The 14,545-nt window shown below is 41.4% G+C and overlaps 1 protein-coding gene and 1 long non-coding RNA gene across 2 annotated transcripts in view; one reads left to right on the forward strand and one right to left on the reverse strand.

Moving 5' to 3' along the window:
- The window catches only part of POLR3B (RNA polymerase III subunit B), a 144,431-nt gene extending 130,712 nt beyond the window's left edge, over nt 1–13,719 (forward strand). Inside the window, 4 exon segments of the mRNA XM_017895316.1 lie at nt 355–521; nt 4,868–4,981; nt 7,630–7,803; nt 12,943–13,719. Coding sequence (XP_017750805.1) covers nt 355–521; nt 4,868–4,981; nt 7,630–7,803; nt 12,943–13,072 — 585 coding nt within the window. The 3' untranslated portion in view covers nt 13,073–13,719.
- LOC108544262 (uncharacterized) lies at nt 15–11,533 on the reverse strand. Its single transcript, XR_001889782.1, has 3 exons — nt 11,185–11,533; nt 3,629–3,735; nt 15–151 (listed from the first exon to the last, which is right to left on the reverse strand). It is a non-coding gene; the product is annotated as an uncharacterized LOC108544262 (long non-coding RNA).
- Nucleotides 13,720–14,545: the final 826 nt, after the last annotated feature.

Genomic DNA, 14,545 nt, shown 5'->3' on the forward strand with positions numbered 1-14,545 from the left:
GAATTTGCCCCTCAGCAAAAGAGAACTCCTTGTATTGAACCTAAATGGATCTCCCTTTCAGTGATTATTTTTGGTGATCCTGGCTCCACCTCTTACCAGCTGTGTGGCCTTGGACAAGTTGCTTATCCTCCCCATACTTCAGTTTCTTCATCTGTAAAATGAAGAAATATAGGACCAACTCATAGGGTATTGAGAGTCATAAAATTAGATCACACATGTCAAGCTTAAATACTGCTTCTGTTAATTTATCACTGTTATTAATAGTGGTCGTGGGGAAATAAGCTGGAGATAAATAAGCAGAGAGAGTGCTTGTGCCACAGGGAGGTGCTCACTTAATTTGTTCACATCCCACAGGTGGGGAAGCTCATTGAGCTGCTGGCTGGCAAGGCTGGTGTGCTAGACGGCAGATTCCACTACGGCACTGCGTTTGGAGGCAGTAAAGTGAAGGATGTGTGTGAGGACCTCGTTCGCCATGGTTATAACTACTTGGGGAAAGACTATGTTACATCGGGCATCACAGGGTAAGCATGCGATTGAGCTATTTTAAAGAAAAAGAATGGTTTTACTAGGATAGGGGAGACAAAGCTTTCAGGTGTACCCTATTAAGTATACTTTCAGGCAAGCTTGTATAGCCCGTGGGCGGCATGTGGCCCAGGACAGCTTTGAATGTGGTCTGACACAAATTTGTAAACTTTGTTTAAAAACATTATAAGAGTTTTTCATGATTTAAAGAAAATTTTAGCTCACCAGCTATCGTTAGTGTTAGTGTATTTTATGTGTGGCCCAAGACAGTTCTTCTTCCAGTACGTCCCAGGGAAGCCAGAAGATCGGACACCCCACCTTAAAGTGTAAGCGTTAAAGCTATATGCCTTGAGCTTTATTTTTTTAAGAAACTGGATACCAGAAAATCTAAATTTAGAAAACTAACAATTGTGGAGTGCTGTTTGTACTAGTAAGATTATAATTTAGAAAGTAGAAAAGATTTTTGGGAGGCTAAGGCAGGTATATCGCCCAGGAGTTTGAGACTAGCCTGGGCAATGTAGTGAGACTTCATCTCAAAAAAATAAAGTAGAAAAGATTTAATTTACCATAATATGATTTCTACTCTATGCCTACTTTTAAGGAACATATCAATTACATATAATACAAAGTTTTCCTTTAACTCTTGAACTTTCCCTGCATTTATGTGATGAGTATCAGAATAATAAATGCTTTGACAGGTAGACCAAGGCCTAACATTTGTGCATGTGTTCACTAAAGATGTACTAAGCACCTATCTAATATGTGCTAGGCACTGAGTATATACCAATAAATATAGTAGACAGGTCCCAGTTCTATGGAGCTGACCATGTAGGTGTGTTGCTAGACATTAAAAAATAACAGACACAAGGTAACTTCTCAGTAGGGCCTACTGTGACCATCTTATTGAAAACTATAACCCTGTACTGCCCATTTGCTGCTTTATTTTCCCTGTAGCACTCACCATTTTCAAATACACTACATAATAATACTATTGCCTGTCTCCCCAACTAGAACGTAACCTCCATGAAAGCAGAGCTGGTCTGTTTTGTTTACTATTCTATTTCCAGGGCATAGCACAGGGCCTGACATACAGCAGGCACTCCATAAACATTTATTGAAAAAAGGAATGCAGACAAATAAATACAAGTACATATAGCTCTCACCAAAATGGAGACAGAGTGGGTGAGAAGGCCCCTGTGAGGAGTTGGATATGATATTTCAGCTGAGAGATAAAGGGTGAGAAGGATAGGGCATTCGAAGAATGTTTGATGGAGAGGAAAAGTTATGTTTAACACTTTGCTAGGGAAAGAGCTTGGTAAGTTCAGGGAACAGGAAGAGGCCAGCCTGGCTGCAGTGCAGTGAAGAGGCAGTGCTGGCGGCCCGAGGTGAGGGCGGAGGGGAGGAAGAGCCAGGCAACCAGGCTTGGGAGCTTGTGTTAACCTGTGAGAAGCAGATCCCTGCAATGATCATGAATGACAAGGTTCTGAAGCTGGAATCACCGTGGTTTTAAAGGATCAAATTAGTTGCCTAAATTAAGACACACTTATGTATTTTATGCCAGATAAAACTCCAGGACCTAGGGTTTATAGTGTTCTTCTAGGTGTTGTTTTTTGTTTGGTTGGTTTTGGGTTTTTTTTGGGTTTTTGGGGGGGGGGAGGTTTGAGATAGAACTTCACTCTTGTTGCCCAGGCTGGAGTGCAATGCCATTGTCTCAGCTCACTGCAACCTCTGCTTCCCCGAGGGGTTCAAGCGATTCTCCTGCCTCAGCCTCCCAAGTAGTTGGGACTATAGGCACGCACCACCATGCCTGGCTAATTTTTTGTATTTTGAGTAGAGATGAGGTTTTGCCACGTTGGCCAGGCTGGTCTTGAACTCCTTACCTCAAGTGATCCACCCACCTTGGCCTCCCAAAGTGCTGGGATTACAGGCGTGAGCCACTGTGCCCTGAGGTTTTAAACTACTTGAACACTAGTGAAACTCAGCATGGAAGCATGTGTGAGAACAGAGCTTGATTTTAGTGCTGTAGATAGACTCTCCAGATGTGATTGAAATGGTTGGAGTGCTTTTAAAAATTGCCTGTTAAGACTATAATAATATGGATTTCTTAGGTGTATCATTCCTGAGATGTTATAGAAAATCACATTACAGGAAAAGACCAATGGACCATTTCAGAAATGGTTCAATAAAATAATTGTGACCATTTCAGAAGACATAGTTGTCATTGCTAAATTCATTAACCTTCTCTTCACTTCTCCACCCAGAAATAAGGCACATTTTTGGCCATATGTTGACCAGAAAGTGCAAAACCATAAGATCAATTTGGTGGACCTTCATGAAAATAATTTGTACTGAAAGAATTGGATGGGTTATATCCTGCTTGCCATAGATAATGGTTAGTCTATATCCCAGTCCACACTGCCTTCCCGTATGGCCCCAGCCAGAGTTTTCATTTCTTTGCCATTTATTTCAGTGACAAAATCTGAGAAGCACTGTTTAGTTAAAAATTCCCGAGGGCATTTAAACATATCACCACCAGCTTTCACCTTTTGTTCATTCTTGAACATAGGTAGGAGGAAAAATTGCATATGGCTTTACTCTATGGATGATGGAATAGCATTGAGTAACTGAGTGTCATAAATTCTACCATGAGCGACCCTACCATTGAGGAATAGAATCATTCACTGTTAGAGCTGGAAAGAATCTTGTTCTGACCGCCTTCTTGTACAACTAAGAATGCTCAGCTAGAGAGGTCATGTAATTACTGTGTGACAAAACTGAGACAAGGACAGGGTCTCTTGATACCCTCTCCATTGTGCCTTCCACTCTATTCTGTGTCTTCCAAGAACCAGGTTGTGCTGAAGTCAGCAGAATGGCCTGATGACTGCAAAAGCCCTGGCTTAGGATGCTGAGAATGTGATCAGGGACACGGAGCAAGCAGGGGCCAAGCTTTTTCTTTGCCTCTCTGCTGTGTCTGTTGTTTCCTTTGCTTTTTCTACTTTTACATCATGCTGTAGCCCAGAGTTTACTTGTTCCAAATCAGACCAGTGTTGCAGGGAGAGCCCTGGATTTGAATCCCCACTGCACTACTCACCAGCTCTTATCTGACCTCTCGGGCTGTCTGTGTCCATTTCTTCATCTTCAAAATAGAGGTGACAGTTCTTCCTCCCTGGATCATTGTATGGATTAAGTAGTGCATGGTAGATGCTTCCTTCCCTTTGAAGAAGGAAGTTTGAGGCAGTTAAAAAAAATTTTTTAAGACATCAGTGCTCTGGTTGTTCTTGCTCCAAACTAATGAGAAAAGGTTTCTTCTGTCAAAGTACATGTATATTCACCCTCTTCTTAAACTCTTATTACAGCCTTTCTAAAGATTCATTGAATCAATTATGTAATAGACATTTTTTGAGTACGAGTTGCGTGCCAGGCAGGGTTACAGGTGCTGGAGCCACCGTGACAAAGGAGACAAAGTGCTTATTCTTGCAGAGTTACTTCTTGTGGGGAAGACAGGCAATAATCTGAGAGATAATAAATGTACACCACGGTATCGAAAGGGGGAAGTGCACCAAAGGGTCAGGTTGAGACGGGGCCGGAGTGGCGATGTCAGGTGGGAGGAGAACTTCTTTAGATATTCAGGGAAAGTCTCTCTGAGCAGGTGAAATGTCTGACAGAGCCATGTGAGTACCTGGTGGGAGAGTGTTTCAGGCAAAGGAAACAGTAAGTCAGAGGCCCCAAGAGAGGAACAGGCTTGCTCCATTTGAGGAGTAATGAAGAGGCCAGTGTTGCTGGAGTAGCGTGAGTGTCGGGACACGGGAATAGGAATAGTGAGGTGTGCAGGAACTGGAGTATGTCTCATCATAGGGCCATAATATAGAATGTTGGCAGTACAGATTCCGAGTATGATAGGAAGCCATTGGTGAGTTGAGGACAGAAGAATGACCTATTGTGATTTACATTTTAGAAAGAGTCCCCTGACTTTTTATGCAAAGAATAGATTGTTGAGGGATTAGAGTGGAAGCAGGGAGATTAAATAGAAGATTGTCTGTGGCAGCCCAAGCAAGAAGGGATGGTGGCCTGACCAGGGAGGTCACCCTGAAGGAGGGATCATCCCATACACACTGTTTCCCAACCTGTTTAAGTGTCTATTTCTTTGTAAAACCATTTATCTTTGAATATAGCTATGGTACTTTTCATATTTTTAGAACTAGTCTTTTCATTCACTACAGACTGAAAATCGTTCTTATCCAGTCAGTCATAAATGAGTAAGGACCTGCCAGTGATGGGTCCAGAGGCTGTCTCTTGTTAGCCCAAACTTAGTTTCTTAACCCACAACACTTGATCTTTCTTTCAGTGAGCCCTTAGAAGCATACATATATTTTGGCCCCGTGTACTATCAGAAGCTGAAACACATGGTGCTGGATAAAATGCATGCCCGGGCCCGGGGCCCACGAGCTGTCCTTACCAGGTAAGAGAAAAGTACTTACAAAAAGAATTGATAATGCAGTCAAGCCCACCTTGTATTTTCCAGATATGGCAAAAAACAGACTCAACAAAGTTTCTATTTTCCTGAGATGTCAAAATTTGGCAAGTTTGACTTTAAGAAAATCATATATGTATGATTAACATAAAAAAGTAGCAGCCAATTAAAAAATAGTTCACAAGTGCAAGAGCAAACCCACCATAGGTCTTGCCAGTGGACTCCTAACACAACTATTCACTGTGTAAATGTCTGCAAATATGGTCCTATTTATAAAGGTTCATATAAGAAGATGTGTATGTATATACCCACATACACATTGATATGCCCCTGTGTACACAGAAGACACATGCATACATTATTCGTTAGCATAAATCACAATTGGAGTTTTTTAAAACTAATGTTATTGAAACATAAGGCACCTCCACTTGCAGACTTATTTGAGTAAGCTAGAGGAGGTTAGGGGCCACCTGCATCCCATACAGGTATACCCTCGATCCCAAGCACAGTGTCTGTGTGTTAATGAATGGATAAATTTCTTGGGAAAGAGAATTACAGCTACTAAGTTTCACATGTTCTTAGTGCTATTTTTTCCAGTTGGAAATGCATAGTCGAGGGCAGTGGTTCTCAGCCAGGGATGATTTTGCCTCCCAGGGGACATTTAACAACATCTGGAAACATTTTCAGATGTCCCAACTTGGGGTTGGGGAAGTAGCTACTGGCATCTAGTAGGGAGAGGCCAGGGATGCTATAGGGACAGCCCCCCACAACAAAGAGTCACCCAGCTCAGTATGTCAGCAGTGCCAAGGTTGAGGAACCCTGGGCTAAGGGAGGGAACCCAGGCCTTGGAGTCAGACGGACAAGGCTATGCTCTCATCTCCACTTTTTCGTTCCATCACAAGCCTTGGACAGATCACTGATGACCACTGTCTGATGAAATGCTCAGCTTCAGCATTTCTCATATTTAAAGTGGAGACAATATACCTACTTAACAGGTGCCAGTGAATGTCGAGAGTGTGAATACAGAATGTATACAATGCCCATCCACAGGTGGCATCGGCAAGCATCCGGTTCCCTCCCCACTTTCACTGAGCACAGCCTGGATGTGACAATGTGGAGAGGGGGCAAGGATGAGGCAGCTCATGCTGGAGGTTTTACTTTTTTTTTAAACCAAGGGAGAGGTGTAGATGACTCAACTCCTTGACCATTTAAAACTGAGCACTTGCACATGTCTGTTGAAATGATAGACATATGTGGGCTTAAAACTGCAAAGAGGGAGGAGAAGTTGAGATTCTCAAGACGATAATCACTTCAGCAATGGGACCCTCATTGGGTTAGATGTGTTTCTCCCCTAAATGCTGTCCCCTCCTAAACTTCCATTTCAGTTACAAGATCCAAAAACTATTTCAGAGTAACATAAATGTCAAAGCAGTTATTTCCTATATTTTGCTTTGTTGTGTAGAAAAAGTTATTACTTTGGTATTACTTTTGTGCCTTCCATATGAAGACTGCCTCGAGTGCATTTGTCTGTAGTCAGTTATCTTAGTTGGTTAAAATCCAAGTATTGGATTCTGTCCACATGTGGTCTGTTTACCTTTACCTTGTTCACTGACCTCAGGTGGAGGGAGCAACTACCCATGCATGTTTCTACCGGCAGATAAAAATGTATCAATGTGCTCAGTTATGAAGTTTCCACTATAATGTGTTTATTTAGACCTATTTGTAAGTTATTCACGTGCATATTTCCTTTCAACAAGTGTTCTACAACTTCTTTGATTTCACATTGAAACTTAAAATCACAACAATTCTAAAAATCGTAAAAGTTTGGTATGTGTTGGCATACCCTGTGTTCACCTTCTTAATTCTTTGGGAGATGGCAGCAACAACAAAGATTAAAAGATGCTATGGAATACAGCAAACAAGGGGTGCATGGTCACCCCTGATCACAGATTACCTTTAAGAAGCCTGCCAGGAAGCTTGCTTTTTTTTTCCCCAAATAATTTGTGTGATCCATACCTACATGGGGTTACCTAAATTGTTCAGATCCCCCTGATTTTACCTACATCTCTGGGTCCTGGATTCTGAACCTTTTAAAGTATTCTCAAGCCCAGCATATACACAAACCACAGGAAATCCATTCAAGAGCTCTGGCCGCAACTACTGGAGGATCCAGGTTCCCCACCCCCCACCCCCGTCTGTTCTGCTTAGTTTTTCTGCTTTTAAATAATAGAATACTGAGATATCTTTGAAAATACTCAAAGACATTGTTTCCTGATTTGAAAACTCTGCTAAGTTCTAATAATAATGATAGTGATGGTAATAGTAATGGTGTTTTCTGTGATTATATATTAATACGTTATTATATCATATGATATTATGTAATTATATATTAATTTCATTTAACCATAACAACCATCAGTATTACATCTTTTCTCAATTGAGGCTGTTTGGGATAGGTGTGCTTATGTACTTTTACAGATGAGGCTGAGTAGCATGTTCAAGGTCACTGTCCAGTTATTGATTTGGATCCAGGTGAGCCCTGCTCCAAAGCCTCGTGCTCTCTGCCAGCATGTGATGCTGCTTCTTTATTTGTTTAACAGAATAATAACACATTTGTCTAATAACTTGTTTCAAAGGCAACCCACTGAAGGACGGTCTCGTGATGGTGGCTTGCGTCTTGGGGAAATGGAACGTGACTGTTTAATCGGTTATGGAGCCAGTATGCTTTTGCTAGAGAGACTAATGATTTCAAGTGATGCCTTTGAGGTTGATGTCTGTGGGCAGTGTGGACTTCTGGGGTATTCTGGCTGGTAAGTGGATACCATATGTCTCTCATACCACACCTCTTGCCTCTTAAATCACAGCTCAAGAATTGACCCTGGATCCTATCCGCATATTCTCCAGCCTCTGTCTGTGATCACTAACATACCCTCCCTCATGCATGTATTCCTGTCATTGGGGATACTCTGTGTACATGTCTCATTTGTCTGCATCGTGATCTACTTCCTACACAGCTAGAGGCTCAGCTCCCAAGGAGTACAAACTTTATCTTCTTTTAATTATTATCTCAGGTACTTTTTATAACACTATTTGCCTGTGAAAATCCTAGCAGATGCATTGTTGGATGTTAGAATCACAGTGTGTTAAAGAAACCTCTTTAGGGAAGATTACATCGAATGCTTTCATTTGTAACTTCAGACCCAAAGAGCCAGGGATGCTGCCCCAGGTCTTCTAGCAAATTGGTGACAGAGCCAAGAGCCAAGACCAAGACGACCTAGTACCCTGCCCCCTTGTCTGTACTCTCTCTGCCAAGGCTAGCTGCTTCACACTTGTACGGTAGATTCTGTGAGGGCAGAAACCGGGTCTGTCTCAGTAATTTATTCAGCAAACATTTAGTAAGTATCTGCCAAGTGTCAGACACTGTTCTAGGCCCCAGAAATGCAGCAGTGAACAAGACAGATGATGGCTGCTCCCAAGAAGCTTATCTTCTACTTTATTCTCATTGCATCCTGTCATGTTTACCCTCATTTCTCCAGCCTGGGACCTGATAGATGCTTCATAAAAAAATACTGGTTGAATGATACCCTGCATTTGTAGGATTGCCAATAAGTAAATCATGTCGTTTGTAAAGTTTATAATTTCTGTGTAGAGTTTGGTACACAAAGGTCACCTTAAAAGATGACGCTAGATTTTTTTTTTCTGTGCAGTTGCACCACCTTTCCTATTTGTAATGATTCCACTCTGTCGCCAAAGAACAAAAAGCTCGCTTAGGGTTATTCCTAAAACACTCCTGTAGGCAAGAGAATCCATAGTTCCCCAGAAGCGAGGGGTTTTTTTATTTTGTTTTTGTTTTTTTTTTTTTGTTTCGAGACAGAGAGTCTCACTCTGTCACCCAGGCTGGAGTGCAATGGTGTGATCTTGGCTCACTGCAGCCTCAACCTCCCAGGCTCAAGCGATCCTCTCACCTCAGTCTCCTGAGTAGCTGGGACTACAGGCTCACACCACCATGCCTGACTAACTTTTGTACATTTTGTAGAGGCAGGGTTTCACCATGTTGCCCAGCTTGTCTCAAACTCCTGGGCTCAAGTGATCCCTCCCACAGTGCTGGGATTTACAGGCATGAGCCACCACGCCCAGCCAAAAGTGAGTTCTTTACTTAACTTTTCAATCAGAGGCAAGGTCCAACAAGATCTAAGGCAGAAGCTACAGAGCTTCCAGCCTCACCCCCTCATTGCCCCTCACCTGCCCTCCCTAGAGTGCCTTTTCTCTAGATAGGGGCCATCCCCAAGATATAGTTAGGCCCAAATAACATTCATTGCTGGAATTTGAGGAATTTGTGGGCCACCTTTTCCCCATTGAGTCCCCACCGTAGTTTCCTTCCAGACAGAGTCTCAACGTCTTGCCATCCTGAGCTACTAATTTCTAAGTTGAAAAAAGCCAATCACAAGTTGAACAAGTGGGCTTCTTAGAACACAGTGTATCCCTTGCCAGATAAATGTCGAAACCTTTTAGCCAGTTATTTCATGATTTTGGTGTAGAAGACTCTTTGTGAAGAGATCATTTCACTTTAAAAACTAACAGAAGAGGTGGCCATTTGCAGTTCATCTTTCATAAGGTTACAGAGAAGAAGTGACATGATTCCAAGGATAAGCCTTGGCTGTTTCTTATATGAATGAGATGAGGGTTTGCTTCAGTCCTGAGATGTCTGTTTGTCTTTTGAAATGCATATTGAGCTTGCTTTTTATAGTCTGCGCTGTGCAACCAAAAAGAAAAAAAAGAAAAGAAATCATGTAATAGGAAGATGCCTGAGTCTTCGTTCCACTATGCTTAAATCTTCAAATTTGACACAAGCGTTTTTAAATAATTTACTTCGAAAGGATGGTACAGAAGAATCATGTCATTGAAAATAGAGGTCATGGAACTTCAAAAGAGTTTCCTTTTCTTTTCCTCCCCTTGCATTCTTCCTCCCTCTCCCCACCCCCAAAGAAAAAAGAAAACAGTCAACCCAATTCACTTATGCACTTTGAGAACCTTCCCCTCTCCGCCACTGGTTACCCAGGGAAGGTAATGTAAGCAAGAAGACCTGTAAGCAGTGATTGATCCTCAACATTATTCTGCTAAATGTGTATCTTCTTTCCTGCTTCATTTCTGTCTCATTTAGAGAGCATCTGATGGCAGTGTCTGATTTTGAAGCGTATGTGTTCAGTGTGCATTGTATTTGAAATCCTTTGAAAGAGAACTAAATCAGGTTATACACTTTGAGGGTCTTTACTGTAATTAAACAGACCTCAATATATACCGTATGTCTGATTTTGAGTGGCCTACTTATACCCTTGTTGCCAACAGAAAAAAATCCTAATCCATTCTAGTAGTCTAGCCGCCGCCTCGGGTGCTGCTTTCTGGCTGAGGAGCATAATGATGCTGTCATTTTTCCCATCATTACCTGATCATATGTGCTGGGTTGAGTGGGAGGGAGCATGGGCGTCGTTGGAGGAAGTTGCTCTTTAATGAGCGGCACAATGGAGGCTGGGTAATTAGAGCAGTTCGGAACCTTGAAACTGGCCTTTTGTCAGGGATTTGCACATTAGTGAGGCATTGCTATGGGGATGTTTACAGCACGACTGTTGTTCTACAGAAGACACTAAGGGTATAAGTCACAAAAGCGAGGTCCAAAAGGAAGACTTCAGGAAAAAGAAAATCCCTGTTACGATAATTAGCTCCTAGAGGATGTTTCACTGGACAGTCACTTCTCATGTGAAGCCACAGCCTCTCCTTTTTGCTATCTTTGCCCTAAAAAATCCGTTCATTTTATTGTTGTTCAGGTCAAGTTTCTACCTTTGCAAATTGTTCAGATACAAGGTAAGGTAAGGTTTTATACACACACATGCACACTGGAACATTTTAAATGATGGAGAAATATTTAATAATAGAGAAGATTCAAGGGCTTTCTGGAATATGAATCAGTACATATGGAAATGTAAAATAGATTAGCTTGGATTGGAGTCATTGGGTAATGTACTAGTCAGGAGAAGAAGAGAAGAGTTACCCCTGTTAAATCCATTTCCCCAATTTAATGAAAGCATGAACATGATTCCTAGATAGATTACATCAACCCAAGCACATTCAAAAGATAATTTTAAAACTCAAATGTATTAAATAGGTCTTTAATCTTTTAAGAAAAAGTAACTCACCAAGTTTATATTTGTACTGTTGATGGATCAAATACAGGTTAAGCACCCTGCGTCACCTCGTCATAGCATCAATTGTGCATTTGTGAGGGTTAGTCTTCTCTCATTCTCCTCCTCAGGAAACTGTCTGCATAGTACCACCGCCGCGTGCACATTCTGAGCCTCAGTGCTTGCTTTTCTTTTCTGAAATAATACAAGCTTTATTTTACTGATTGCAAAAATGATCCCTGCTCGTTGTAAAACATTCAAAAGTTACCACAAATATAAAGCGAGTCACATGAATTCCCACCACCCAGAGATGACCACTGTTAACATTTTGGTGACTCTTTCAAGATTCTGATAAGAGAAGAAAGATACAAATATACACACAAAAAATTTAAAATTTTACATATGATTTTGGGGGCTCCATACACTTACAAAACCTGTTTGAGGGCCCCCTTGGGACCATGCTGATTAACAAACTGCTTTTTTCACTTCACAGTTTGTCCTGGACACCTTCCATTTCAATAAATGTGATGGCTTCACAGTCTTCTATGTAAATGTCCCAGTGGACATGTGCATAGTCTCACATTCTGCTGTTATAAATAGTGTGGCTGTCAACATTCTTGTACACATCCTTTTGTCACTTTTGGGATTACAGAATCAAAGAATATGCACATTTACATTTTTACACACACTGTCTTACTGCCCTCCAGAATGGCCAATCCTTTGTTCACTAAGGAATCCTCCTCCAGTTCCTGGTCAGCACCAGATCTTCCAAGCCTCAGTTGCTATTCTTCTTGGACTCATTTTCCTCCTCGTTAACTGTGAGGACCTAGTGTTCTACCTGTTAAGAGTCAGGATTTGTACTAGATACCTACTGTCCCAGCTGCTGCAGACCCTTGAGGAGTAGAGCAAGGTCCTATTTTGATCTGAAACCTGAAAGAATAATTCGCTTTCTCCCCAGGGACCCTTCTACAGTTGTAGCCATTGATTAAGAACTAAGTTCGGTTTACCAGCTCTTCCGGAAAGAAGAGAAAATAAAGTCCTAATTGGAATATGAGGCAAATTGGTTAGGAACATGGGCTGTTGTTGTTAGGGTTAAGTGGGAATATATATGCACATACTCACATACATACATTTCTTAATTTCGCACGAGGGACAACATGTTGTAAGTATAGTACCTTCCAACACTCACAGAAATAACCAAGCCTGAAGAGCACTAGAAAAGTTACCATTTGATTGAATACCACTGTCCTATTCAGAAGTCTTGTCTTTTCCATCAGACTTTATGTATCTCAATGACAGAAACCAAGTTATAATTGTTGAGCACCTTGCCTAGAATAATATGCTGCTTGTATAGTAGATGCTTATCAAATACATGGAAATTGATTGAATTAGTTTAAAACTCCTTAAACAATGAAAAAAAATTAAATTTGGGTAAATTTCCCAATGGTTCAGATTTCTGGAGCTCTTTCAAAACAAGTATATAGGCAGATGTTTTACATTTTAAGGAGAAAGGGCTAGATGTGTGGTAACAACTGACTCAACTTGCATGCTTTAAACACTGGAGGGAATGGTGTTTGTTTCATTTTTTCTTTTGCTGCCTTGGATGTTTCTTTTTTTCTGGGTACATATGTACTTATAGTGCAACTGAACACTTAGGAACAGAAAGATAATTTGATAGAATGATAATAGAACTTTATAGAGACCGTTTTCACTTCCTGCATGGAGGCCTTTGTTTCCGAGTTGCTGTCTAACACTTGCTGACTTGGGTTTCAGGTGCCATTACTGCAAGTCATCCTGCCACGTGTCTTCCCTCCGTATTCCATATGCCTGCAAGCTGCTCTTCCAGGAACTACAGTCTATGAACATTATCCCCAGGTTAAAACTGTCCAAGTACAATGAATGAGGATAGAAAAAAATGATTATTAAAGAGAACAAGCAATACATCCAATACAATGGAAAGCAGAAGGGATTTAGGACTACTACTCCTCCTGTGAAGAATTCCCTTGCGTATTCTGTCACTAAAACAAACAAACAAAAAAAAAAAATGGAGAGGCTTTTGATATACTACAAGACTGGCTAAACAACCTTGATCAGTGAGCCTTGAGCCATGGGAGAGATGCTGACCATGTGGACTGCAAGGCAGCTTGATTCACAGATGGATGTGACCTATAGGAGAAATCAACCATTACTTATGTGCTGATATCTTGACATTCACTCATTAGAAGACCTTACTCCTTCAAGAGAATGTTTGGGGTCAAATTTACCATATCCTCTGGCTAACGATGTTCAGGGTTCTTCTGGAAACTTGGAAGATGTAAAGAATCCGTTTGGTCAGCCTGGCTTTTGTGGCTGGCTCTGATAAATTTTCCCAACAATTAAATCTTGACTTTATACACCCAAACTTTGTAATTTTAGTCTTGGTGAAATATAATGAATTTGTTCCTACCTTGTCAAGCAAGAATGTCATCTTCCCTTATGGACTCAATTGCTATTATTTTGAACCTCCATGATCGTACCATGCAACAATAGTCATTAAACATCTGAATCTAACCCCGTAGCTGCTTTGTCATACTCTGTCCCTTCCATACCTGCCAGGATGCTAGCTGTCCATTTTCTTTTTTAATCTGACAGGCTTCCTTACTCATTTCTAATTTGTTTTCAACTGCTGCCCTGAAGCCAAACATTTGTGTTAAGAATTGTTTGTAAAATCAGGGTCAGAAATGCTTTGAGTCGTGGCCTAAGGCTTCATTCCCAGCATGTCACACTGAAGATGTCCCACAGAATATTAATAGGTATCATATACCAAGAAGAATCAAGCTTCTGTGTTAAACTAAGGTTGAGAAACTGGGGTAACCAAGTTAAACATTCCACAGGACTTTTTCAAAGCCTTTAAAGATCCCAAGCTAATGTGTACTGGGTTTCAAAAGAGGGATCTTCCAGGGACCCAGGCTAGTCATTGACTTGAGAACTCAACCTCACTTCTTTTTCTTCACAATAAAAAATCTCTAACACGTAGGTACAGCATGAGGTATCAGTGAAAGCAGAATGAAGGACACTGCAGGCGAGCAGGCCTTCCTCAGCCCTCATGGCAGGAACTCAATAGGTATCTTTTTTATTTTTTTTTCTTTTCGGACAGGGTCTCACTCTGTCACCCAGGCTGGAGTGCAGTGGCAAGATCACGGCTCACTGCAGCCTCAACCTCCCGGGCTCAGGCTATCCTCCCACCTCAGCCTCCTAAGTTGTTGGGACTACAGGCACATGCCACCACACCCAGCTAATTTTTGTATTTTTGGTAGAGATGGAGTTTCGTGTGTTGCCCAGGCTGGTCTTGAACTCCTGGGCTCAGGTGATCCACCCACCTCGGCCTCCCAAAGTG

This window comes from Rhinopithecus bieti, unplaced genomic scaffold (assembly GCF_001698545.2).
Source record: "Rhinopithecus bieti isolate Rb0 unplaced genomic scaffold, ASM169854v2 scaffold_24306, whole genome shotgun sequence".
NCBI classification, from domain to species: Eukaryota; Metazoa; Chordata; class Mammalia; order Primates; family Cercopithecidae; genus Rhinopithecus; species Rhinopithecus bieti.